The sequence below is a fragment of the Pomacea canaliculata genome, linkage group LG2, assembly GCF_003073045.1.
Source record: "Pomacea canaliculata isolate SZHN2017 linkage group LG2, ASM307304v1, whole genome shotgun sequence".
Lineage (NCBI taxonomy): Eukaryota > Metazoa > Mollusca > Gastropoda > Architaenioglossa > Ampullariidae > Pomacea > Pomacea canaliculata.
Window position 1 is genome coordinate 9,350,723 of NC_037591.1, and position 27,028 is coordinate 9,377,750.

Genomic DNA, 27,028 nt, shown 5'->3' on the forward strand with positions numbered 1-27,028 from the left:
TGCGCCAACTTTAATATCATAGTCAAATTTGTACTTGCTTGCAGTAACGTAATGTAATTTAATTTGCATATTGAGAAGTATACGCGAAAGAGCTACGAAGAGCGCATGAATATATTATTGCCGACTTTTTTTTTTTCCTACTGTCAGTGTAAGTAGTGCGCCTAGTTCACGGCAGCGAGTGATCTTCGGACAAACGCGGAGCGTAGCTTCTCGCGTGAAGTAAACAGTGGCCAACACAAGTGCTGGAAACATGAGTTCTCCGAAGAAAGTGTACGTTGTTGGGGTGGGCATGACAAAGGTAAATATATCTATTCTAATATTCACTCGTAATCTTGTGCATGTTGCCTGCTTTTGTAAATATCCTTAAAATTTCTAAACTGTTCTCGTCGGATGTCGAGCTTCGTCTATGTTTTATATGTGGACTCTGTCCTGAACTTTGACCCGCGTTTACCTCTAGCCTAGAAGTAAGACTAACCTTCAGTAAGATTTAAATACAGAATTATTTAAGCAGTCTGAAATAAATTACACTTATTCACACTTGCAACAATTCATAGACATCATGATAGCTGACTAAAAAAAAAACACATTTGTTTCCAGTTCATTCTATAGTTTATTCATGGACGGGATATTCGTGGTTTATTTATACTTTACAAAAGGTGCGTGTGTAGTCTTTTTCACATCTGTATACATTTGCACGTTTAAAGTAAAATTTATCAGAATTTTTTTTTTAAACCGAGAAGTATCTAATACGAAACAAATGATCGATTAAAGTACTGAAAAACTGTTTACAGTTTTAACTAACAAGATCGTATCCACTTTCATATATGTTTAGCAGCCAGTCAAAAGGGGTATTTTGCAACTGACATTTAAAGCAGTGCCTTCACTTGTATCTATATAGTGTGTATGTGTAATGCACCAATGTAAGTGCTTATTATTACATACTGGGCATATTAAGTTGCTTTTGGAGGGCTCATTATGCATTGACATATTAATTAGTTGTTGATACAGTGATGTACACCTTGATATTATAAGGACAGTATCCCCCTGAATGTGTCATGAATCCTCTCAAAAAACAAAGTTGTACCACATAGTCCTTTGTTGTCATAGTTATTTTTACATATGTATTAGTTTCATAATTATAATTTTATTTACTCTTTAAATAGAGCTCTGTATCATGACAAACGAGTGCAAGTTAAGTATTGTATAAGATTGTGACATTGTGAATGAGTGAGATAAAACTTGTGTACATGAGTGTCTACTTGTATGTGACTACTGCCTGCTGTGCACAATAGAGATTGACATATTCTATTATTTAACCATTACTACCATTATGAGTGATATTTTATCAAACACTTTTTAAATGGATTCTTCTGTTTTACAGTTTGAAAAGCCAGGTAGAAGAGAGAATTTTGACTATCCAGACATGGCAAAAGAAGCAGGTGTGTAATCTGTGTTTGGAGCAGATGATCAATAAGTAGCAAAAAAAAAAAAACAGGTTGAGGGGTTAATGTACTTCTCTGCCACTGTTAACCTACCTGCAGTAAGAGCTTGTAATTTTTAAGATGTCACTATTTATATTATAGATACATAATGTTTAAATTGTTCATTCATTGGAATTTACATTTTCTGGGATTTGTAAGCAAATGGTCATGATACAACAAAAGAAGATACTCTCTTCAAAAAGAAACAAGATGTTTATATTTATTACTTTGTTGCAGGGACAAAAGCCCTAGAGGATGCTGGTCTTACTTATAATGATATTCAACAAGCTTGTGTTGGGTATGTATATGGTATGTAGGCAAATTTCATTCTTTGTGTTTCTAGTAGTTCTTGTGTTTCTGTGGTTTTATATTTTACTGATCACAATATAGTGATAATGTAATTTATAGACTAACAAAGAGTTGGAAGATTTAGTAGTTTACTTTGCAGTTAAGTAGAAATTCTGTAAAATACTTGGTTTTAAAAGACCAAAGACAGATGGGTGGCATAATTAGTTAATTTAGCAGGATTAGTTACTTTTATGCATATATCTTTTGTACAGCGTTTGTAGCTTATAAAACAACAAGAGATACAAGGTGCCTATATTTTTCATCTTTTTGTCTTTCATCTCTGCTTATTAATAGCTGTAACAGGTAATTTATGTAGTTTACTCAGAGACATTTTGTAGTCTGCCTTCCATTTAAGAATTAAAAATGAGGCCAAAACACATTACAACACTTTTATGTATGCTGTGTAATATATGCATCATTCATTTGCTATAACTGTTGAGTAGTTTAACAAAAACACTGGGTGTCCACTTTAATGAGCATGAACTAACCTCTTTGTCCTCTAGCAACCTGTGTTGTGCAATTGCTGTATACAGTATATTAATCAGTCATGTGATTGTTGAATTAAATGAACTGTCGTTAACATCAGCTGGATGTAATTAGTGCATCCTTGGCATATATCAATATTGAAAAAGACAAAGAAGATTCTTGTAAACTTGGCAGAACAACCTTCAGGAAAAATACTAAAAGATTTATTCTTCCTGTATAAATCTTTTGGCAGACTAAGCTTTATTTTTTTATTTGTTTCATAAATAAAATGCTCTAAGTCTTATGAGTAATTTTCTTATAACAGTATACTACTTTAGACTGTTGGCTATATGTGATTGTTCTTCCATAAGCTCTTTGACCTCTTGGACACGATGGGCAACAATCATGCAGACAGGAAGTTTAAAATGACTGGGATAAACTCAGCACAAAATACTTTTTCCAATTACTAGGTCTCATAAGCAAAACAACAGTCACCAAGAAAATTCAAGAAGCCAAAGCCATGACATCACAGTCTTCAGACATGCCTAATTTACACTATAATGCTCCTATCTCTCTTATTGGCTGTAGACTTGACAACATTAGCATATCAATGTACATCTGTAATGTCATGGTGCAAGTATGACAAACATTGTTTGCTAGCAATAAAAGGCTTCTTAAAGAAGTTGAGAAATTGATTAGCACTATTTTACAAAATAGCTGAATTTAACATCATGGGGTAGTTTGTAGAATAGTAACGACCGATCAATTTATTGTATTTGGATTGCAAGTGTATCAAATTAATTATTTATTTTAATTAATCTATAGGTGATACAACTTGTGGACAAAGAGCATTGTATCAACTTGGCATGACTGGAATCCCTATTTACAATGTAAGCCATGGTACAAATTGAAAAAAAGATTTTAATATTATTTCAATACAAACAGAAACTTCTTTTTATAGAACTTGTAAAATGAGAAGTCAGGAGAAAATGGTTATCTTGTGAGTGAGAGGGAGAGAAGAGAAACTGAAAGCACAATTCTTTTTATTTTTCTTTGCTTTTAAGGTTAACAATGCTTGCTGTACTGGTTCTAGTGCACTGATGTTAGCCAAACAATTGATTGAAGGAGGTAAGTATGTGGAATGTATAGTTTTATAAGGAGCTAGAAGAACTATTTGTTACTAATCGTCTGAAACATTATGAGGTTTTATGATCTTCATCTTTCCAAAAACCTTTTCAATAATCTGTCTTAATAATCTTCTTCCATATTTGATAATAAGTTGTGTTTTAAATCTTCTGTAATGTAAAAGCAATGAACTCCACTGTCTGGTGTAGGTCAATGATGGATCTCTAGAGCTTGAAGTTTAGAGTGGTGGTTATCTAGAGGCCAGGTTTGTTGTCTCATTTGGTAGAGTAGGCAAGACTGTATGAGTGCTTTGCTGCTTGTTCTTCTCTATGTGTTAAAGGGCTGAGTGGAGGAATTTTAGTAGAAAACTTGAAAACTATTGGTTATTTTGCATTCTTGCTGTTTCAGTCTTGTGTATCTTCTGATCAGTAAAATATAATTTAAAATACTATAACACTTTGCATAGTTATGTTTTCTTTGGCAGGTGTTGCTGACTGTGTCATGGCAATTGGGTTTGAAAAAATGGAGAAGGGACCATTATCTGGAAAAGTATGTGATATTTTCTTTATGATATAACCTTATTTCTTTTAATATTTTATTTCATGGTTAGTTGTCCAGTGTAAAAATTTCAGTACATTTATATCAACCTTAATGAGTCAAAAATATTTTGGTGACTTTTGATTTTAGAGCTGGTGAAATAACCAATTGTGTCATTTTAGTTTCATGATCGTACATCCCCAATGGACAAGCACTTGGAAACTATGGTAAATCTGCGAGGTTTCGATAATAGCCCAGTCACAGCACAGTTGTTTGGCAATGCAGCAAAAGAGCACATGGAAAAATATGGTAAAGTTTGTCAGGAGAGAGATCATGATTTTGACCACTTGGCTTAGTTTGTGCAAACTCTTCATTGTTTGGTCTCATGAGTTAACTTATGAATTGCCTATTATTCCTCCATGCTGCCATTTTAATGAGCCTTTTTTAAAGATAATTTGAGCAAACAGATTTTTAAAAAATCATAAAATATTTACAGTTGGTCAAAATCTTATGAAGGTTGTGCATTTAATGCCTCCATTTTTGAAAAAGAAACAGTTTCATAATTCAATCAAATATACCTGCTAGTTCACATTGATGAAGTAAACATATTGGAACATGTTGGAATATACTTGCATTAATTGGTATTTTTGGGGGGGGGTCTTTACAGGGACCAAAGTTGACCATCTGGTTAAAATTGCCTACAAGAATCACAAGCATTCAACTAACAATCCGTATGTGTTGCATACCTTAGTTACCAAGTTTACACTATCTTCTCTTCATTGCCCTCTCATTCTGTTCACTGAAATTTGACGAGTTTGTATATAATGAATTTTGCTTGTATTTAAAAAAAAGAGAGAGCAAAAAGTTTACCACTAGGAAGAAAAAGTTGCACACTGTCAAAAAAAACCAAAATATGCAAGTTTGGCTAGCTTCCATGTTGAAGTCTTTGTAGTGTAGTTAAATATAATAACCATCTTTTATACAGGTTTGACATTACCTATATATTTTTTTAATTCTTAATGGCAGCTCATCTGCAGATTATTGGACATAATAGTAGTTTATCTTGGTTCTTCCTGGTCTTTATGTTTTAGCATCATAATCTTTTATCCTCTTTAGGAAAATAAACAGTGGCTTGTTTCCATGTTTTTCCCCACCTTCCTACCCATCTCCCTCCAGTTATGTTCAGATGCTTGTTATTCTTCAGTGTCTTATTTAATCTTCTCTCAGATACTCCCAGTTTCAAGAAGAGTATTCACTTGATGAAATCAGAAATTCTCCTTCTGTGTTTGACCCTTTAACTAAACTGCAGTGTTGGTAAGTGTGTAAAGACATAACTTTATATCTTGTTGTCATCTGTATCAAATATAAAAACATTTTAAGACTAAGATTTTTGTAAACAAGATTATGGCCATTAGTCTTAAACTTTTGTAACTTGTTCCTTATATTACATATTTGCTTTTTTATTGTTGGGTATTTTAATTAGCATTAGTTTTATCAAGTGTCACTAAGACAACAACAAATGGACAGAGCTCTTTCTCCTACCAAGTCTCATCAACTTAGAACAGATTACCCCTCAGCATCCATCACTCTGCTTCTCTTACCACCCTTAAGTTTAAATTTAAGATGCACCTTTTCAGAACAGCAATTTTACTCTAATCATAAGCATGCCTGTATCTGTATTTACTTCATGTATGAGCAGGTATTTCTGTTGTAGAAGGGAGTGTATCTGTTATATGTGGATATGGGTGCATTGTTGTTGGTGATTTCAGTTTATTTTTGTATATCATTTCCTTAAAGCACTTTGAACAAATCATTGGAAAAGTGCTGTATAAGTGTTCATTATTATTACTATTGGTAGCATTAAACTTCTGTTTTGAAGTGAATGAGTAACAGATAGGTTATCAATAGTAATGGTAAAGGACATAAGTTTAGCTGTGCGGTCTTTTTAAAGGGTTCAGTTTTGGAAATGTGTTGCTGATAACAATGCCCTGCATCATCAACGTGATGCTTTAATCAGCTGGGATATCATTTGGGTTATCAAATCCTTGACTTGCAAGTGGTGATTGCATCAAAGATTTAGTCTTGTATGTTTTGTGAGGTTTTCAGGAAACTTTCTTCTTTTGCATTTGATGTGCAGTCTAATCTTCTTGTTGGGGGAAATCACAAAGCTGGCAGAAATTATTTTCCTTCCCCTAAAAGTGTGTAAAGATCGATCCCCTTCAGCTAGAGCTTCTGGCACTTTGCCTTATGGATAGAGAGTCCTACAAGATGTGTTTCGAAGTCTTCTCTGAGTACCTACACCGATACTAGTCTGAGCCTGCAATGCCTGTCTTGATGAGATGAGCATTAAGACCACAGTGCTAATCATGAAAGTAGGAGATGAGGATCTATTGTCCTCAGTCAAACTTCTTTATGATTCCAGCTGGTTGTAAGTTAAGTTGTTGACCTGGAGGTGTTTCTGAATGTGAATGATAATCTGTGGTTGCCTACCTCCAAGTTAGCTGGAGGCTTTTCTTGTTTCAGTGCTGTAAATGTCATTCATTCGTGCTGATAAAAGGCAGTGAGTAATGGTGATAATGTTATTACAGTACACATAATTTGGTACTTTTTTTTAAGCCCTACATCTGATGGATCAGCAGCAGTTATCCTTGCCAGTGAGGACTTTGTCCGAAAGCATAATCTCAAAGGTCAAGCTGTGGAGATAATAGGCATGGAGATGAGTACAGACACCCCTTCTACCTTTGGCCGCAGTTGCATCAGTTTGGTTAGTCGTTTTGTGCACACTTACCCTTACTGGTTACATATCTCTTGTTTCAAAATGTTTTTGAGTTAACAGAGTTTGTGTATTTTTTCTTGTGATATGCAGTTTTCTGATGCTACCTGTATGCTTCCTGCAACCCTCCTGAACTTTACATTGCTATGTTAAGACTATCCAGATGAAAACAGAGAGAATATATGTAATGGTGAAAGTTTGCCTTTTCTTTCATTCCTGTTCCAGGTTGGCTATGATATGACGAAGAATACAGCTGACAGACTTTTTGCTAAAGCAGGTATTTGAAAAGTTTTTGATTGTATAGATAATTTTTTTTATGTTTTGTCTTATATTCTTCTACATAGCGTACACTTGGGCTTTTGATGTTTTAATAATAATACATAATGCTGAGAAGGGTAGCTGAATGCTTGTCTGGAATTGGCACCCAACTTTTTTTTTTTATATATTTTTTTTGAAATGCAGCGACGTTGGAGATGATGGGTGTTTATTTTGTTTTAGGTGTAAGTCGTGATGATGTAAGTGTTGTTGAACTTCATGACTGTTTTTCTGCCAATGAACTGATTACCTATGAAGCCCTAGGACTTTGCCCTCCTGGTATGTCTTATGTTGAAAAATTTCAAGGATTGAATTAATTAACTCTATATGAAATACTTAAATGTGGTCTAGATAGCTGCTTATTTAGACAAACTGATACAAACACTTAACAATGTATTTTCAAGAATGCAAAGCTGTGCCATACTTTCACCAGGCTTATATTCAAAACTCTTTGTGAACGAGTCTTTAGTGGTTTCTATCTTTTCAAATGGCAAAAATCTATAATACATTTACTTAGCACTCAGAGATAAATGGCCATTGCATTCACAATAAGTAAAGAATATTAGCAAATAATAATTGCTTTACAAACTTCTTGTCCTTTTTAGTTGTTTACCAGACTTAAAATAAAATTAACAGAGATCTCACTTTTAGTGACTCTTAAGTGTAATATGAGTGGGGCAAAATGCTGATGCCACTAAATTTATACCTGCCTGCTTGATGAAAAATGCATTTACAATGTACTTATTAATAAGCTCTAAAACTATTGTTCATGCATTGAAGACTGACTGGAACTGAAATTTTGTTCTTTCTCTCTTTTACAATAAAGGGAAAGCTGGGGAATTCATTGACAGTGGTAATAACACCTACGGGGGGAAATTTGTCATTAATCCAAGTGGGGGACTTATATCTAAAGGTCATCCTTTGGGTGCAACAGGTATGATTAATTTATTTTCTGTATTTCAAAAAATCTTAATCGTTCTATTGTGTTGTCTGTAATCATAAATATATCGTTACACACATTTTCATAAGAATATTTTGAGCATTCTTTGTTTTCTCAGAAAGTAAAAATTTGATGTTTTTCAGGCTTAGCTCAGTGTTCTGAATTAACCTGGCAGCTTCGTGGAATGGCAGGCAAGCGACAAGTTCCTGGCGCAAAGCTTGCTCTGCAGCACAATGTTGGGCTAGGTGGAGCTGTGGTCTGTGCATTGTACAAAATAGGCTTCCCGCAAGAAAAAGGGTGAGCAAGAAACATGGAATTTAGTCCTTCTTTCAAAGTTACCCCAGTGCTTATCTTGCTTCCTTACATATGCTGATAAGCATAACTAAAAATTGTAATAAATGCTTTTATGATTCTGTGACTATTGTAATTAGTGTGAAGGATTCATTTATTTTTCATTTGCTTTTCTCACCTTGTATACATTTTTTTCCAGGTATCAGGTTCAAGCAGTTCCTGCTAGTGCATCGGTGAATGAGAGTGACTTCAAATCATCCTCTGTGTTTAAGGAAATTTCTAAGCGTTTAAGTGAAGTATGACTTTTTTATTTAAAATACCATAGATTTTTTATTTTTGGTTTATTTGCTTTTAGTAATTCTGTGAAAATAAACTGATAAATGTTATCTTTTGATAGCTGGTCACATTCAGCCATGAAATCTGTTTACTGCTCATACCTGACTGCTGTCATATCTTCCTCTTGATTATTTTGAAATATTTCTTATAGCGAAAGATGAAATAATGTTGCTTTGCTTGTTCTCGAGCTATCTTTTAGAATATGTTTATAATGTAATTAGGAATTAGATAAACATTATAGGCTTTGAGTAAATTTTTTATAGTAAAGCATAATGATATAATCTTGTGGCTGTAAAATAATGCACAATTTTGCAGGATGGGAGCAACATTGTGAAGAAAGTGAATGGAGTGATTGCCTTTAAAGTGAAAGGAGCTGAGGGTAAGGAGGGAGTCTGGCTAGTTGATGTCAAAAATGGCTGTGGTTCTGTCAAGTTTGGTAGTACTGGTAAGTATCTTTTAGTTCATGTTTACCATGGCATCAAATGTTTGCTGATGCTTAGTTTTCTTGTATGATCTGTCAGTTCATTTTTTATTTTTTATGTGCAATGAGCTCACATCCACATAGGCAGATACATTTAACAAATTCAGTTATTGTACAAGTTCATGCATTTGTGCATAGGTGTATATGCACATTTTAAAAGAAAACTACTGACATTTAAAAGAAAATTTAATTACTCCAGACAAAGCAGATACAACTCTGTCTATGAATGATGACGACTTTGTGGGTCTGATGACTGGAAAACTTAACCCACAGACGGTATGTAAAAATTATTCATTTGATAATTTTGGTAGCTTATAAATTTGGAGGATATTTAGTTCATAGGAAATTTTTCATTTGGCTATTAATAGAGAATCAATTTGTTCTTAATTGTTGAACCAAACATCATGGTATAGCTACTACTACAGATTCCTTTAAATTTTGTATACAACAGATTGCTTCAAAAGTTCTTACATTTTTGTGTGTGTGTGTGTTAGAATACAGTTTGCTATTGTGTATGAAATAATGTTGACAGCTTTGTCATCTCTGATTTATTTAAGAGTTTAATTTTTTTTTCGACAGGCATTTTTCCAAGGCAAGTTAAAAATTGGTGGAAATGTAGGGCTTGCAATGAAACTGAGAGAACTGCAGCCCAATACATCCAAATTATAAACTAAATCTACCACTATGCATCCCTTGTTTTCATCTTTCTTTTGTCTAATCAGATTTGGTGATTAGTAGAAAGACATGGAGTAACATTAGTTCACTCTAAGCAATTGTTTCTTCAAGTGTGAAGAGAAATATTACTGTGATGGTGGAACGATTATGGTTTTATTTGGAGTGCATGCAGAAGTTGTTGAACAACGGTGTAAGGGTGTGGTAGCATTCAAAGAGTGTTAAAGATTTGTGACAATCTTATACCAGTTTTTAGCTCAATTCCTTTAGCTCCAGGTTAGGTTATTCATTGGACTGTTTTTTAATTGAACTGGATTGAAGATATATTACACTTAAAAATGATGTGAGAAATTAAAAGGCCAAGCAAGAGTAAGGAAATAAAGGTGGGTTATCAAACATTGCAAATACAATGTTGGAACCCACTAGTAAGGGTAGGTAAAGAGCATCTCAAACAGACTTGGAATCATAGTCTTAAACAAGTTGATTGTAGCCAAATCATCTGCTAAATATTAGGGAAAGTGGGGTACAATGGTGGAGGCCCTTGAGCGTAAGTAGCCTAGAGGAGTTGATGCAGATCTCGGAAAGTGAGCACAAGGCAAATTTAGGGGTTTAAAAAAAAACCAAACTAAATCTTAAACTTAAGAGATGTTTTTGTGAGGTTGAAATCAGTGATTTGTATTTTACCCAGTAAAATCTGATCAATAAATTTCTCAGAATTTCAGACAAGCTTTTCCCCCATTTCTTACCGCACATAAACTACTTACATAATTTAGAGTTCCATAAATTCTTAAATCTCCCAATGAAAAAGACCTTCCATTTAGTCCTTGTATTTAATAATCATAGAAATATTAAATCTATGACTTTGTAGGTTGACATGTTTTTTGCATTTTTTTGTTGGTTGTGTGGACAAGGTACATTACTACCAGTCTTTAAATTTATTGTTCATTTTGTAAAAATTGCAATCATTATGTTAATCATATTTTAAGATTTTAATTTTCCAATTTATCTTAAATATTTCAAAGAATGTCTTTGAATGTACATATTTATTGCCATATGTGCGTCTTCCTATTGCTATTTCCTTTACAGATGGAATTTTAAGGTGTTCCTTGTGAAAATCATTATTACTGCAATTGATGTCAAAATGATAGTGAGCTGAATAACAGATAATAAAACAACCCACCTGTTTTGAAGCGCTATTATTTATTTGTCCTGGGTTTAACTCTCGTCTCGGGCATGCTGTTCTTTCTCTGCAAGTGACATCTGTTTACAGGCCTGGCTGCTCTGCAGTGATGTCTCAGCATAAAACAAAATTCCCCCCACCTACCCCTCCCCTGACACAAATTCATCATACCATACCTCTGATCAACCTGCTTGACAGAAAAATACAATACCTAAATAAAGATTGGTAGCATTTGTGATCAGCTTTACCTGGTGATGAAAAGCCAGTCAACTAAAATTCAAAGAAATTTGTGCTAAGTTTTAATGGCATTTTGTTATGTCCTTTTCTGTACTGTGATTTTGTGCAGAAGCCAGTTGTGTGGAGAAAGAGCCATGATTATGCAATACAATCATGGGAGAAAAAGCGATCTTTATGTTCCAACCTTTCTGAAGCACATTTTCTGATCAGATTCCCAGTTTACAGGATACAAGTGCAAGAAATTCAGAAATAATGCTGATGATAAAATGTGTCCGATAACTTGTGCTTAATACTAGAAGGGAAATTGATAGCCAAGTGGTTAGAATGCTGGCATTTTATGCTAAATGTGTTGTCCCAGATAACGCAGCTATTGAATGAATACATGACCCCATGCAGGGTTGGGGAAGGAAAGGAGCATTTCCCACTGAAAATAATCTGTACCTATAAATATCATTGACAGAAAAGTCATGGTTCTACCTTTCAAAATACTAACACCAAAGTGTAATTGATTTTTTATTTATCAGTTTTTAAAAATATAATTCATACAAATGCATCTGCCCTTTGCAAAAGCCAAGAAATGAGTCACAACCTCAATGCATGCAAGATCCTGGTCCAGATTCAGACAGTTCTAACATGGACACAAACTTTCACATGTTCATTACAAATAAAATGATAGAAAATACACAAATAATTACATGTGATTTTTAAGACAATGGTTAAAAATCCAGCATGTGGGTCAGATTAACTTTGAGCATCCACTTTGTCAGCAGCATCCTGGAATTCCCCAATTTTTATGTCTATATTTACATCAGAAGCTGCTTAACATACCATTTACCCAGTTCACAGATATCCCATCATTTGAACCTTCCTTTTCACTCATTAGCAAGTAGCATCTTGTCACATATCCTCAGTTTATTTCAAATTGTTTTGCAGAATTGTGAACTTCTATGATAAATTGGAAGATTTACTTTTTGTTCTGCTATTTAATTTTATTTTGTATTTTACAGACACCTTGGATGCTAGATAAACTTTAATATAGTTTGTTCAGTGATTCATGCAACAAACTGCAGCCCAGTGACTTCTTTAACCCACCAATGATAACAATTAGCAATGAATGCAGTCTCTTAAAATATTTGCTGAGAAAGATAAAGTAAAAGCAGAAATACTATTAAACTTAAAGACCAGTATGTTTTCTTTTGATAACAGTTAAAAAAAACCTATATCAGAAACACATCAATTGTTCTTGGGAGGTATGTTTTCAAGAACACTAAAATTACTTGAAATCTGAAAAAAAAAAAAGAGTGCTCCTAAAGTTTAACCTGTGCACCCAATATGTTCCACGAATTTGCAAGTCATGCAAAGGTTAAGCTTTGGTCTTAAATCTAAGTTTGTGAACAAAATTGGGAACAAATCTTTGCATTTCCTGAAATGTACATTAGATCTGCAATATATATGCATGTGGCCATGCACACAAATACATATGGACCCAGTGCAACACAATTTTCTTAGTATCATAATTCTGAACACTTGCTGGAAAAAAAGTGTATGCTCATCTGCTGAAGTTTTCTAACGTGGTGTTCAATATGACTTTTCTGCTGCATAATGATAAATGAAAAAAACGTTAATCCCAATCAACAGACAAGCAATAGTGATTCTTTCTAGACAGCTTTCAGAATAATAGCTTTAATGTGTAGTAAGAAGGTGTGAGACCATGAAGACAATATTCACAAGCAATAAAACCATATTCAGCATCTTCAGATCTGTAGACAGATTAGTACTATTTCTATCAATGATGAATGGGAGTACCATTTGTGCAGATGATAAAAAACAAAATTCAGACATCTTGATTAATGAAAAATGTTTATATGGAATGCTTTTATTTATGAAACATTTGAATATGAATCATCTACATTCTTTTTTCATACACTCTTGCTTATTTTGACAGTGGCATAATAGGACAGCAAATCTTGTTTTATAAAACTATTATACAGTATATAAAAGAAATGTTGTAGTACTCCACACTTCAAAGGTATTCTATATTGATTAAAAGATTACAATTAGTCACAGTATAAACTTTTTCATAGTTTAAAATGGAAGCTTCACTTTACATTTTATGCTTAACACTCAATTCATCAATAACCCCTTCCCTATTGTTATCCTCCATACGCAAAATAAATGGATGCGGTTCTCTTGATAACTTTTCGGGAATGTCAGCTGAGAGAGTCAAGTGCATATCCTCTGTTTGAATAACACTCTCCAGTGTGATGCAGTCATGAAGAGAGCTCACCTGAAATATTACCTTGTCACCAGCATCAGTTATCTGGAATCTGTAGCAGTTGGCAGAGCTTGGAGTAATTCTGGCTGTCTTCCTAAAGTTGGGGATGCTATCTGGCAAATTGCTTCCCACAATTTCTATCTCCCCACCTACACCTAAGAAACATCTGATTCCCACAATTTGATCAAAGTTGGCATACGCCGTCGGTCGAAGGTAAATGTTGAGACCCGTGTGAAAAGATTCTATCTCTCTGTTCTTTCTGTTGAGAAACTGGACACGGCCTTGAATATAGACTTCAGTGGTGGGCCTGTAAGTACTTTTAGTGACTATGTACACAATAGGGCATGTTAAAATAATACCCTCTGTGCTGGGTAAAATTGAGTCTTTCTGAATATAGAACCCCATTTTAAGCCATGCCTGTGGCCTGAAGATGACCTCATCTCTTTTTTGGACATAATGGCTGATTTTTTCTTTCGAAAAATGGCGATACTTGTATAGTAGTGCTTCATACTGTGCATGATTAAGATCAAAGAAAACTGCATGGGGAGGGAAGCGGTATGCAATATGCATCAAATCATCATTGAGAACTGAATCTTTCTTCACATGCCACACATTCAAGGCAGAGTGCGCAATATTGTCACAAAGCCACTTCAGCTGAGGAACTGAGTTGTGCATGAGGGACAATCGTACCTGGAAAACTATAGGCTGATCATCAATTCGCCACTTTTTGACAAGCTCATACATGTCCATTACCATATCCCAGGTGTATGCACTCTGACTGAGATCTGTGTGAGTACCTGTTGTCCAGCCAAGTGACACTGTGCACTTAGGAAAGACTCTTTTCAGCGTTTGAAAGAATCGGCTTGGATCAACTCTGACTTTTCCTCCATGGGGCCCTTCTAAGACATCGGCATGTATCCACACTGGAAATTTTATGGGGTACTAGAAGAAAAAAGAAGAATGTAAAATTTATTAAGCATATAGATTAATCTAAGCTTCACATTAAAATTGTATATGTTTGGAGAAGTGTGAATGCTGAAAATATCTTCACTTAAAAGACAAGTAGGATGCAATATTTTATTCTAATGGTTGGGTAAAGCTTCGTTCAAAATATTCTTTCCTCCAAATATGAAAAAGGTCAACAGCATGGATGCCTGGAGAGCATATGGATACATTTACATTGTTAAATCCTTAGCCAATGGGAGAGTTTAGTATATATATATATGTTAACTAGGAATATCATGAAGACATGATTTTTACCTCTTTCAGTGCATGATGATGTTTGTGGGTGAAGAGAAATATTCACCCAGATTTAGGAATATAGCATCTTACACTAAGCTTTACAAAATCTTCAGAAAATAAGTTTATATCCAATAGTTCTTTAATGCTCTTTCAAAGATACCTTTGTCTACGAGTTTGGCTTTAAGATTAGAATATTGTCCATAATGAAGAAAGTATACAGGTTCAAAATAAAAAAGAATGAGAAAATTAGTATATACACAGGCAAGTTCTTTATTTATTTTCAACTACTCTGATTTTAAGACATGTACAAACACAAAACCATCTCAGCATATTTTATTACCGAGTTATATAGTGGGGTTTAGAAAAACAAGCATAAAAACCTCTTGGTACCTGGAAATGTGCTTCTTTCAGTCTTTGCAATGAAATCTCTACTGCATCTATACTAGAGAAATCTAGTTTGATGCCCTTGTTTGTTTTGTACTTGATTTTATCAAGCCAGTCAACGAGAAGCAAGTCACTCTCAGTTTGAGGAGGTTCTGCCATTACTGGGATCATTTTCTGGCTCTCTGTACCCTGACCCTGAAGAATCACATCACCCTCAATCATGTGCACATCACCTACACAAGGATATGAAACACCGATTAAATGGTAGTAAAACAAATCAGAAAACATGTGAACACCAAAATACCATGCCCTATAAATCATTTGTGAGAGCAAGTCTGCACTTTAGTCTTTTAAAGTTATTATATTTATTGCCTTACTTTTTGTTTGTATTAACACCCAACAAGTTTCAATAAAAGTCTTTTAAATGCATGAAAAATTCCCCACAAAAAAGGGTAAACAAATTTATTTACAAGCATGAACACTTAAATGTCCATACACGTTTAGACACACGTGCATGAATAAAAGCATGATTATGTAAACATTTAGGTGCATACAAACATGCTCTTCAATATATGTGAGTACGCACAAAGATATTTTGGTGCACTGAATTTCAAAACGGTAATCACTTGCTTAATAGTTTTAACTGAACAAAAAATTTAACAGAATCATACTATGAACTGCATTCTCCAGCTTCTCTCTGTCATTTGTCGCACGAGCCCATGAGATTTTACTGGCATCATTGTTTACATCAAAAAACAGCAAGGCATTGACATCTGGACCCACATTCAGGAAAGGCATATGAGGTATGAGAAATTTGGGAATGAGACCTGCAAAATAAGAAAAAAATCAACTTACAGTCTACTAGATGAAAGTAATGCAAAGATCCCAACAAAAATCATTTACATTTACACGTACAGTTCCTTATTGCATCTAGTTGAAGTTTACTGGCTTCTTTAGATGCATTCATACTGTGCATGTGCACACCTCCTGTAGCCACAGTTAGGTTTGTCTAAGGTATTTTTAACAAATCAATGGAGCTCTACATGCTGGTGTGGTCATACAAGGTTAACTTCAATGGAATAACCATAAGTGACTACAGTTAGTTTTCCCACGAACACTTTGTGTTAAATAACATTTTGAGTAGTTCATCTTATGACTGAATCCTTATTTGTATAATGTGTGTGCATTTGCACATGTTCATTTACATTGTCGCTTCCTGTGTCGCATGCTTCACAGAAATGTTTCTGACATTGTAATTCTTCCTTTAAATGCTTTTATGTGAAATGTACGAATCAGTTTAAATCATATTTATGGGCAAACCGATTAAACAATGATGAATATTATAAAATGCAATTTCACACATGATGGATTATCATTTTCGTGCTATTTATGTTAAGATTGTGTAGTATTTGGGTACGGCTGTGTAAACGAAGTTGTGACATGTTTTCACTGCCAATCGTTTGTCCCACTAACCAACCGGGGATTATTTCACTTTTTAGCATCACTTCAATGCTGACCCGTTGTTGATTAGAAATAAATTAAAAATTGCTAATAATGTATTGAGTGCATGTTGTGTTATGCTAAAACTACCATGTGTGCGTAGACAATTGAAAACAAGAAAACTTCCCGTGTTGATAAACTTTAGCCAAGTAATTTCAATTCTTAAGGGTTCTTTAACAGTTATTACAATGGTATTTAATGGCACTAAAATACATGCCTCCGTTTATGCTGTAAAAAATGTACAGCACTGAAAGTGCAATAAATATTTGAATAACGAAGTATTTTCGGCATCCTCTGTAAATGTTGCTCAATCGAATGCGTTGATCGTTTGCTTTTGGATAAGCCATAACTTTCGGTAACCCATTCAAACAAGGGAAGTAACAAGAAAGACGAGCAAACTTCGAAGAAGCTTCCAAATAAAGTAAAAACTTAAATTATTACTATTAATGTCGATCGAAATAGACAAAAACTGTAAATTTATACCTGCTTGAAATTTGCGATCAATATAACGACATTCTGCTGATTTCACGTATGCATCGAGATGTAAGATGGCGCCTGTCTGAGACCGAAAATAAGATTGATTCAATTGTTTGTCTTTGAAAAGCATGTATGCAGTATATCAGATCAAATGGTATATATTATGATATCGCTAATACATACAGCGTTTTAACATACTTGATTCAGTTAAAAGTATTACTGGGTTGTGTAACTTTGAATAAAGTAATATGCAGACCTGTAGGATTTACTGAATACTACTGATGCAGTGTTAGAGGAAGGATCATAGATTAACATGAGCCTTATATACAGGTATTTACAATTGCATTTTCTCAAAAGTGTATTTAGTACTATCCATTTCACTTTTATTTTTAAAAAGTATACAAATGACTAAGTTTCTTGTGTTTTATATGCTGCCTGAACTTCGAACTGAGTTATCGTAAAATTTTAAATCGAACCTTCGTACTTGTCTGGGGCGCAACTAATGAAACCATAACATTAAGCCAAGATACATTTTTCCAAGCTACAATATAAAATAAAGGTTTTCAGGATTAGTAAATAAAGCTTAACAATTCTAGGCTGTCGATAATTATCGGATGAATAACTCTACTTTTTTTTGACAAATAAGCCGCACTGGTTTATAAGTCGCAAATATATACAACTTGAAAGAAAGCAACTGATCTGAATGCTTTAATTGTATGCAGCTTTGATTTTAAAATGTGAACAGTTAACACTGTAACAACGTTAACATCAAACACTTTAACATGGAGCTCAATGAAAAATTAATCATAATCTGCAAAATCCTAAAACAAGCCGCATCACTGTTTATAAGCTACAGGGTTTAAAGATGCGCAAAAAAAAGTCTCAGTCCGAAATTTACGGTACTATTTGCATAGCACATAGAAGAGATTGAGATAGATAACTAATTGATGAAAATAAAATGTGACCATGTTACAGTCATAAGCCTTGATCTACAAATGTAAACTGCCATTACCACTGCCAGATATATTTTTAAAAATGGTCAATTTACCTGTAGATAAAGGAAAAAAACTACAAGAATAAATTTACTAAGCATTATATATATAGAGAGAGAAAACACAAATTAGAGGAAAAGAAAATAATCTTACATTTGTGACTATATGCATGGGTTAAAAAAATTAAACTTTTTATTTATTTACCTTTTAGTTAGGTAATGCTAAATCTTACATTTGTGACTTAGCATTAACTAAAAGGTGAATAAATAAAAAGTTGACTTTTTTAAACCCATGCATATAATTTAAAATGTTTTATCTAGCTGTTTTTTTTTAAAATTTCAGGTAATGTTTGTTTTTAATTATCAAATGACTAATTGGTCAGAGTATGGGTAGGGAAAATAGAAGTTATTTATGAAAACAGTGAGTTATAGCATTTTATGAAATAAATATTTTGTATAAATTTTATATCTGAACTAAAGCTTTATTGTAAGTGTTGCTTTCCTTTTCTTTTTAAAGAGCATACATTGAAGAAGTGATTGTAGAAATAACAAGCCTTTGATGGAATGACATAAAAAACATGGAGTTTACAGCTGCAAATGTGGAGCAGGTAACTTTTTTATTAGTAAACTGACATAGCACCAGATCTGTGTATGTTAGAATAATAGAGGACATTATCGCAGAATTATAGGATTATATTCCATATGAAGTAGAAACTCAGCTGTCCAAAAAAAAAGTACTCTTAAAAGAGTATTTGATCATTAAAAAACAGTTTTGATGATGTAAGTACTCTATACTCAAGGGACATGGAGATCGTGAATGTTGAGATATTCACCGTGACATAGAAAAGGAAGATGGAAGCCAACCCTTTCCTCTCACTACCTTAGCTTAACCTTTACACTAATAACTGGGTAGAAAAGGAAGTTTTCGTTCCCTGGCCCAAAGAAGTGTTAACTTTGTGATCTTTCACTCGTAGGTTGAGTTTAGTAACCACAGGACAATGAATAATTTCTGCCTAAGAGTAAGATCTGATGTGCAGCATTATAGTTTAACTCTTGATGCTAAGTAGATGTCATTTTCTTGACCACATGTTATTGAAGTAAATTTTTGCGTAAGATGTTTGGACTATATTCAAGTAAAATGTAAATTAATCATTGGTTTCTTCTGCAGGTGGTCCGGCAGTTTTACTGCCAGGGCTTTGTGCAGCAGGAAATACATCAATGGCTTACAAGTGCTCAGTTCTCTCCAGCTGCTTGGGTTTTTAGCTGGGAACTCATTAGCCCATCAAAGGTGCGAGGCAAATGGCTGAAAAAAATAATGGTATAATAGCGATATAAATAAAATTTTTTGAACATTTTTTTTAAACATCTGCTAAGGATGTCAGTGATTGCATGTGTGTACATACAAATGTGTGTATCTGTAATTTTTTCTTTTTCAGACCATGGAAGTACAGTTCTTTGGTGCCAGCTGTCTTCATGTCAAGATTGCAAGATTTTGGTGAGGGCTTTTTTAAAAATTAAGAACAACCTAGCAAAATTGATAATTAATTTCTCTGCTTCTTTCAAGGTACAATTCAACATTTGCCATCAAATGATTGGGTTTGATAATGTCTCTGTTATTTAGCTTATGGTTCTCAGGGGCTTGGTCAACATCTAGCCAGCATCTGGTCTGAACTTGATTAAATAGTTGTGCGCTCATGACTTGCTTTATTGGTATAATTGAGAACTGTTTCTGATTGACAATAGGTCTGATACCGTTGATTTATGATGTCCCTTAAGGCTTAGTATTTATTCCCATTCTGTTCATTTTCTGCTGGCTTTCTGTGATTCAGTCTTGGGTTGGGTTCAATCATTTACAACACTTATACACTGAAATATTTTCCTTGTCATCCTCTGAGACTTATATACCCCCATCCATGCTATAGAGTCTTTGCTTTTTTCTGTCAAAGAGTGGATTTTTTTCTTATATGCCTTTTTTTTTTACACCCATAGGCCTGACATTTTTTTAAAAACACTTAGTGGTCTCCTGCAGATTCACTGCCGATATACAGTTTACACTGAAAGGAGACTGGTTCAGATCATATCTTCTTGTTTCAGAGATTGGAAACTTGTGCAGTTGTGAAGAATGTGTTTTGCAGTCTGCCCTGCTTCTCTGCTGGGCACTTGTTCATGTGGTGGTTCAGTTCATGCCCAATTCTGACTCTAAATATGGTCTTTCCTGTCTGGACAGGTGGTCTGTAGAATGGTTTTATTCTGGTCTTTATGTTTGTCATACAGACCACTGTCTTCTTGTGATGCTTCTGCTCCTTGTTGTGTAAGCCTTTTGTTTTCTTGTTGTCAACTATTTCACTGTGTGAGAGGATCCACTCAAGTGCAATTTACATGCAGTTGAGGATTGTTAGTGGTTGGCAGTTTGTACTGCTGCTGTTTCTCTCTGCCTTTCTAGATATTCAGTGTAGATCTGCTCCACTTCTCCCACTTGCCTCTGTGACTGGCCTATCTGTGTATATCCAAGTTTCTTTACAGTATCTGGCCTCCAGCATAGCCATTGGGAATGATTTCTCCCTTATCTCGTTGGATTCATCTTTTTTTTTCATTAGGGGAACTGTTGCACAAATAGAAATAGATTTTGTTCTTTCTTTGCATGGGGGCAGATCAGGAAGGGCATTCTGGGTCTTGACAAAAGTGACCTTGGCAGTTTTGCATTGTGTGTGTTCTACAGTCATTGTGTCTCTTTTACAAAGCTGGATTTTTTTTAGCCTTCCTATGGATAACAGTCTCTGTCTGGTGCTTCCCTTCTTTTAGTGGGGCCATACCTGTTGTTGGCTCTATATTGGTGTTGCTCTCAAGGCGCCCATAATAATTCTCATAGCTTCCTTCCTTCCACTTGCACTCTGGCTCTGCAGTTATGTAAGTAGGAATCGATACATTTATGGCTTTTTTCTCGACAAAGTCATTGAACCTCTAAAGTATTTCTAGAAGGTGTTTACTGCCATTTGGTCCAGGGCTGCTTATTCTTCCATTTATAATATGACTTATTTTGCAGCTAATTTCTATATCTGGGGGCCATGTTGCTATCTGCTACCTGTTTAGTTTGGTAGTCTGGTCCCAGTCAAGACTGATTTAATAAAAAAAAGTAACTGATGATAAATCCGAAGTTCTGCTATGCAGTAATGTAGTAAAAAATTAGTGATGGTGAAGGTGCTTTTTTTCAATAACAGAAAATGAGTGTCCATGATATTATCATCTGCCATTATCTTGCTTAGCTGGCATTTTTAGCTGTCTGCTAACACTTTGTCAATGTTTAGACATTTACTCACATGACTTTTTTTTTTTTGCAACGCTTATTGAATAAAATCTGCTTTTTTTCACAACCAAGGGCTGAACTACCCCCAGAGCAGTACCATACACTTAAAGATCAACTGATAGAAAAAATTGCACAGTTTGCCAAGGGACCCAAAATTGTCCTAACAAGGCTTTGCATTGGGGTGAGCAATGTTTATGCAAAACTTTGCTGTCTTTTGGGTTTTTTGTTTTTTCCCACTTCTTATGTCATTTATAATTATATGGACAGTTTGAACTTTGGTACTTGTTAGTTTCATTGTTGTTTATGGGTAGATGTGATTACTTTTTAGGCTGTTGATGTAAAATGATATCTTTGTGTTCCAACAGCTTTCATCACTGATACTTCACCTTACACCAGATCACTGGGCAGATCCTATTCAGTCGCTTATTTCTCTCTTCCAGCAGGAAAACCCAAACCTTGATGTAAGTGTTTTTGTGAGTAATAGATGAATTATAGTGGAGGTGGCAGAAAGAATGTTTGATGTTTTTTTATGACAATGTCAACATTCTTAGGGTCATAACACCTTGTCATACTAGATGCCTGGAATTATTTCGGCCCAGATGCCTATTAGCAATGGACAGGTACAGTAAGTAAATTTGGCTGGCACTCTCCAGACTAATTTGTCCACACCATAACCAAATTGACTTATCCTTTTGTTAAATCATTTTCAATGCACCACCACCAAGGCCAAAACAAAATTGTGCTCAAAATCTGAGATAAACAGTTACAATCTCCTTATTCTAACACAGCTAAAGGTGAAGCACCATCCAACTAACCCCTTTCAGCAAGGAGCTGAAATTTCTGCCAGTTTACCTCTTCAGAGTTTCCATTAGCTTTGTTCCTGCAATTTTCTGTACTTGCCCCTAAACTTTTTAAAATGAGTTTACTTTATGTCGCCTTGAGAAAGCCTTAGTTGCTGGCACAGCGTAAAACACAAGCAACCAACCTGCAATGTTCTGGGGCATTTGATATTTCAACAGTCTGGAGAAAGATGGGCAGATGGTCTTTGCCCTCTAATTGGCTACCAGTTATTCTGCTGGTTCTCTTCAGGATGTCTTCTAAGGCAATCTCTGGAGTCCGTATCTTTGGTAGACAGCGTAAGAACTGGTTGGTGAACTTAAAGGAACAGACTGTTCATTCCATGCAAGGCCTGCTCACCACCAGTCAAGATAGGAAAGTGTATTAAGTCTTGTCAGCCTTTGCACCTATCCAGTTGTTTCCCTCCATGACCAGTAATGGGGAATCAGCGTAACTGTTCAAAAACCATTACCATTCAAGAGATAAATGATGAATTATGATTAAGACATTTAGGTTATCATTTTCTTTCTTAAACCATTTTGTTCTGGGTATGTATACTGCTTGTAACCCTGAAAACTTAGTACATGTTTTCTGGATAGATTAACAGCTCTTTACTTTTGTTTGTTTCCATCTTTCCCTCTTGCACACAGTCTGTTTTGTGAATGATTGCTTCATTTTCTCTGCAGTTTCTTGCCATCTAGCTAACCTCGCAGCTTATTCGCTGATCTTTGGAGCAGAATGTCTTCATTATTTCAGACTCGCTATCTGCTCTCAAAACTCTTCTTTCATGTCATTTCGACCACCCTCTCTTGGTCCAACTTGATACCATTCATATGGCTTTCTTCATTGCAACAAGAGTTAGTTTAGTTCTTGTTACTCCTTGAGGAGCATAGGGCCGCAGCAACACCTCACCAACAGACCTGGTGTTAGGCTCCCATTGCAACAAGAGCATTGTCTTTATTGGCACATCTGGTCATACTGTCATCCAGGCAATGTTCGAGTGGACCAGTCTGCCAGGGTCGCTTGCTAATCTCCTGGTCAGTTGCAGTCAGTGGTGTTACCCAGCTGTAAATCTATCCTCATGGCCTATGATCAGTTTTTGTAGCAACACTGGGACAGAATAAGTTATATGCCATCCTTTGCCATCTTTCTGACTCCAGGCTATTTTTTGTGGTGGAGGAGGTACTACTTAGCAGACCTAGAATAGGACACACCTATGTCAGGCATTCCAACCTTTTACAAACCAAATTATCACCAGTTTGTTCCTGGTGTCTGGGGCACTTTACTATTATGTATGTTTTATTTGTCCCAGCAACCAGAGTGTTCACCAGCAGTGTTTTTGTAACAGCTAACTCATTGTTTTTCTTGTTGAAGTCCATTGGCAGCTATTTATTTTCATTTTTAAAGATGGAAATGCTTTACCATCAGATTCAAGGCTTTAGTTTTATTCACAACCTCTGCTTTAATGGTGAATTTTTAGTTGGCTACAACACACTTTTAAACCCATAACTTAGTTGATATTGTTAGTGTTATTTTTATTTCATCACCTTGAAGTCTTGTTTTTTCACTATTTCGATAAAGTATAATTTAGTGTGGTATAGCCTTAGTTGCTGGTATGGCTGAAAATACAAACAATCCCTCTGGACTTTTAAAAAAAATTCATCCTGCTTACATGTGATGGAAGTCCAGACTAGCACTTGACATTACATTTCAGGAAGACAGATTGTGTAAATGTGCATTTAATATTTTTTCAATGTGTTCATCTGTTTGATGATGGCGTGGTACTAACAATCCTTGTGATGTTATCGGGCTTTAAAATGTTGTATCTGAAAGCTGATTGCTGAAATATTTAGATTGGTCTCTGTTATTTATATTTTAGAGCACACAGAGGTGTCATCTTCTTTTAGAGATTCTTACAGTGTTACCAGAGGAGGTAAGAAACATTCATCATTTCAGTCATAAATTTAGTGCTTACTGTGATATTGTTGGCAAATTCGACATTTGGTTCCTTCTGTTAGAGATTCTGTTGTATAAAGGCTATTTTTATATATTGATTCTAATGGAATAAAGTCTGTTTTTCTACTATGAGAGATATACTGTCACCCATAAAAGCTTAGCTTATCAAGGAGCTGATGAATTTCTAGTCATGACAAATTTTTTTAGAGCCTCTGTGTCATGCTACATGTGGAAAGTGAAACATACAAACATTGGAAGATGTTAATGTATTTATCATTCTGTCCTGTGAATAATACTGTAAGAACAAAGAAAGCAGAATCTAGCAGTCAACTGAAATGTCTTGTGTACATAGTTTTACAAAGCTTTGCACTTTTGCACTCTACTGTTCCTATATGGAATGATTTTTCTGTTAAGTTTTTCAGTTCAACTTTAACTCAGAGCAGGAGAGCTGAACTTCGTCATGAACTTTCAAAAGCTCTACCTCATGGTTAGTACAAAATATAAGTGATGATTAAGATTCAGAAAAGAATGTAAAGATATGTTGTCATTTTATCCTTTAGTTGTGCAGAAGGCAAAAAAAAAAAACACCTGAAGCTTTGTTTACCACTTTATCAGTCTGAACCATGAGAGAGTTTTTATTTGTGTAAATTGAATGCTATTTTTAAAAAAAAAACGGTTTTATTTTTACTAAAATCACAGTCAGTGTGTAGATATTTGGCTGACACTGATCTAAGGTTTTTGAGATTGTTGCGCCTTTTGCCCTTCTACAGTGATGTGGCTTCTACAAAGTCTCCTGAACTCCAGCAACTTAGTGAGCAAAGTCCGTGAACAGGCTTTGAAAAGTCTTGCCAGTTGGGCCGACTTTGGGCTTGAGCCTGAGCAAGCGGAACCCCTTGTGACACTTGTGTTTCAAGCATTAAACAAGCATGAAACATTTGACACAGCAGTGGATACTCTCGTAAAAATATTTTCACACCCTGACATGCACAGGTAAGTTACCCAAACCACAGGGGATGTTCTTCTATTTAGGTGAATTTTTTTTTCAAACAAAATTATATAATTAGTAAGCAAAGAACATGATGTGCATAACAGTGTTGACGTACAGACATGTTTTTGCTCAGGAGTTCATTTAGATTCAGGGCAGGAATATGTATGCACAAATGTGCATGCACACATACATGTAGCCATATGTTCAAAAATAACTTATATTGAGTTAACCAGATATATTGTTTAGGCTATTTCAGAAGTATGAAAGTATGCACCTGTGCATCTGGAGATACCTACGTCTGTGTGCATCCATGCACACATGCTCACTTTATAATGCATTTACATACAAATTACAAGATTCACATTTGTGTGTATATATATATTCTGTGCGTCTTTGCTTTATACTCATTCAAAATGCTTTTTGTGTGTAGAGTGTCTTGAATATTTTCTCAATATTTTATGTAGATGTAGAAACATCTGCGTAGTGGTTTTTTTTTTTTTTTTTTGAGACTTACCATGCCTCTAGTACCAGAAAAGCTCCACAAGACAGTTTGGTTCTGTTGACATGTTTGGATGGCAGCTTGCAAGGATTTTAAAGAGCACAGTGCCTCAAGTAACCACTACCAAGTATTTGAGATGTTTCTTGGTTTCTTGACACCTGCAAATGCCATCTGCCCATTTCCTACTGGTTTCTGCTATGTGTCTTCTGACCTTCACTCTTCTTCCTCGCGCAACTGGCATCTAGCGTTGACTAGCTTCAGGCATTACATTGTAGCGGCACACACTTATCCTAGCTAGTGGTTGTGTTGTACTTAGTATGGGTAGGCAGGGTGTAGTCTGATGTGGTGTGTTGTTTTGCAGGTATCCCAACACTCTTCAGAAACTGCTTATGCATGTACTGCGTCTGCAGGAAATGTTTCAAAAGGCAATTGTAGAAAAGGATATGGTACGTTTATCATTGGTTGTTTTTGTTTTTGTTCCTTGTTTTGTTTTGTGTACTTTTTGCTTCATGCTAGATAGTTTGTAGTGGATGCATGCTCAAAATGTGTTGCTAATCTCAGATACATGGCACTGATTGGAAGTTCTGGGTTGCATTTCTGTCTGTTTTCTTTTTTGTCACCCTTCCCACTATTTATAGTTTGTTTGCACAGTCTAACTTCAGACTTTCCGTTCCCCCAAGCTTGTCTGTGTAGTTTTGTATATTGTAGATTTACATAGTTAATGACATTGTTGTTTAACATGCATGACTGCTTTTTCTGACATTCAGAATTAACTAGTTGATATTTTGAAACTTTACAAAAACTGCTTGGGTTTTCTGTTTTTTTTTCAGGAAACTGTTCATGGTCTTTGTCGTGTTGTGATGTCAGCATTGGAAAATAATACAAAATTGCTGGTAAAATATATACAGGAAGGAGGTGAAAAGAGAGAGTTTGGGCTAGCACTTCTCAACATTGTCATAGTAAGTAATAACGGGGCTTATAAAACCATCATTCTTAACACAGCAGATGTCTGTCTTCTTGGCATTTTAATTTGTGCAAATGTGAAGATTGTTAGGCCTTTGACAATGATTCTCTCTGTATTGCTAAAATTATCCATTGTGTCATGGTGGGATGAGTACATGATTTAGGATCTGAGTATGTGCAAGCGCTTGTTACTATAAATGTCCATCTTCTTAGTTTGGCCAACAGTTTATAGAGTATATATCCTGGGTTTTAGTTGTACACCTTTCCGCCTGGCCAGTTTCCAGTGGACGAGAATTGCAGTGACATATCCTTCACTTTCTGGTACATGCTGCAGGTGTGTAAATTCTCTGAAATGGAAATAATATTTAAAAGCTTGAGCAATTTTACTAATGCTGAGTTAAGCAGATGCATGGACTTATTTATTTTGTTTG

At 35.0% G+C, this 27,028-nt stretch overlaps 3 protein-coding genes across 4 annotated transcripts in view; 2 read left to right on the top strand and 1 right to left on the bottom strand.

The window, feature by feature from the left end:
• The first annotated feature begins 147 nt into the window (after nt 1-147).
• On the top strand, nt 148-10,951 carry LOC112556260 (non-specific lipid-transfer protein-like). The gene is made up of 18 exons (XM_025225089.1): nt 148-298; nt 1,382-1,439; nt 1,719-1,790; nt 3,120-3,184; nt 3,359-3,422; nt 3,904-3,968; nt 4,139-4,265; nt 4,624-4,687; nt 5,184-5,270; nt 6,573-6,720; nt 6,955-7,006; nt 7,228-7,323; nt 7,871-7,978; nt 8,128-8,281; nt 8,475-8,571; nt 8,927-9,056; nt 9,292-9,368; nt 9,672-10,951. Exons 1-18 carry the CDS (start codon nt 251-253, stop codon nt 9,759-9,761), a joined length of 1,602 nt encoding a protein of 533 aa, XP_025080874.1. The 5' UTR covers nt 148-250; the 3' UTR covers nt 9,762-10,951.
• A 730-nt stretch (nt 10,952-11,681) lies between these two features.
• Nucleotides 11,682-16,961, bottom strand: LOC112557571. The gene is made up of 4 exons (XM_025227515.1): nt 16,800-16,961; nt 15,754-15,909; nt 15,089-15,315; nt 11,682-14,398 (listed from the first exon to the last, which is right to left on the bottom strand). The coding sequence occupies exons 1-4, from the start codon at nt 16,927-16,929 to the stop codon at nt 13,286-13,288; spliced, it is 1,626 nt and encodes a 541-aa protein (XP_025083300.1). The 5' UTR covers nt 16,930-16,961; the 3' UTR covers nt 11,682-13,285.
• A 160-nt stretch (nt 16,962-17,121) lies between these two features.
• Nucleotides 17,122-27,028, top strand: part of LOC112556647 (importin-13-like) — a 30,032-nt gene continuing 20,125 nt past the window's right edge. Inside the window, exons 1-12 of one of the 2 annotated variants that reach the window (XM_025225838.1) lie at nt 17,122-17,389; nt 18,568-18,658; nt 19,219-19,338; nt 19,487-19,545; nt 21,427-21,535; nt 21,720-21,815; nt 24,071-24,124; nt 24,562-24,634; nt 24,918-25,137; nt 25,996-26,080; nt 26,465-26,593; nt 26,851-26,931. In XM_025225838.1, coding sequence (XP_025081623.1) covers nt 18,629-18,658; nt 19,219-19,338; nt 19,487-19,545; nt 21,427-21,535; nt 21,720-21,815; nt 24,071-24,124; nt 24,562-24,634; nt 24,918-25,137; nt 25,996-26,080; nt 26,465-26,593; nt 26,851-26,931 — 1,056 coding nt within the window. In that variant the 5' untranslated portion in view covers nt 17,122-17,389; nt 18,568-18,628. The remainder of the gene's footprint in view (nt 17,390-18,567; nt 18,659-19,218; nt 19,339-19,486; nt 19,546-21,426; nt 21,536-21,719; nt 21,816-24,070; nt 24,125-24,561; nt 24,635-24,917; nt 25,138-25,995; nt 26,081-26,464; nt 26,594-26,850; nt 26,932-27,028) is intronic. The other variant, XM_025225840.1, reaches the window with a different exon arrangement.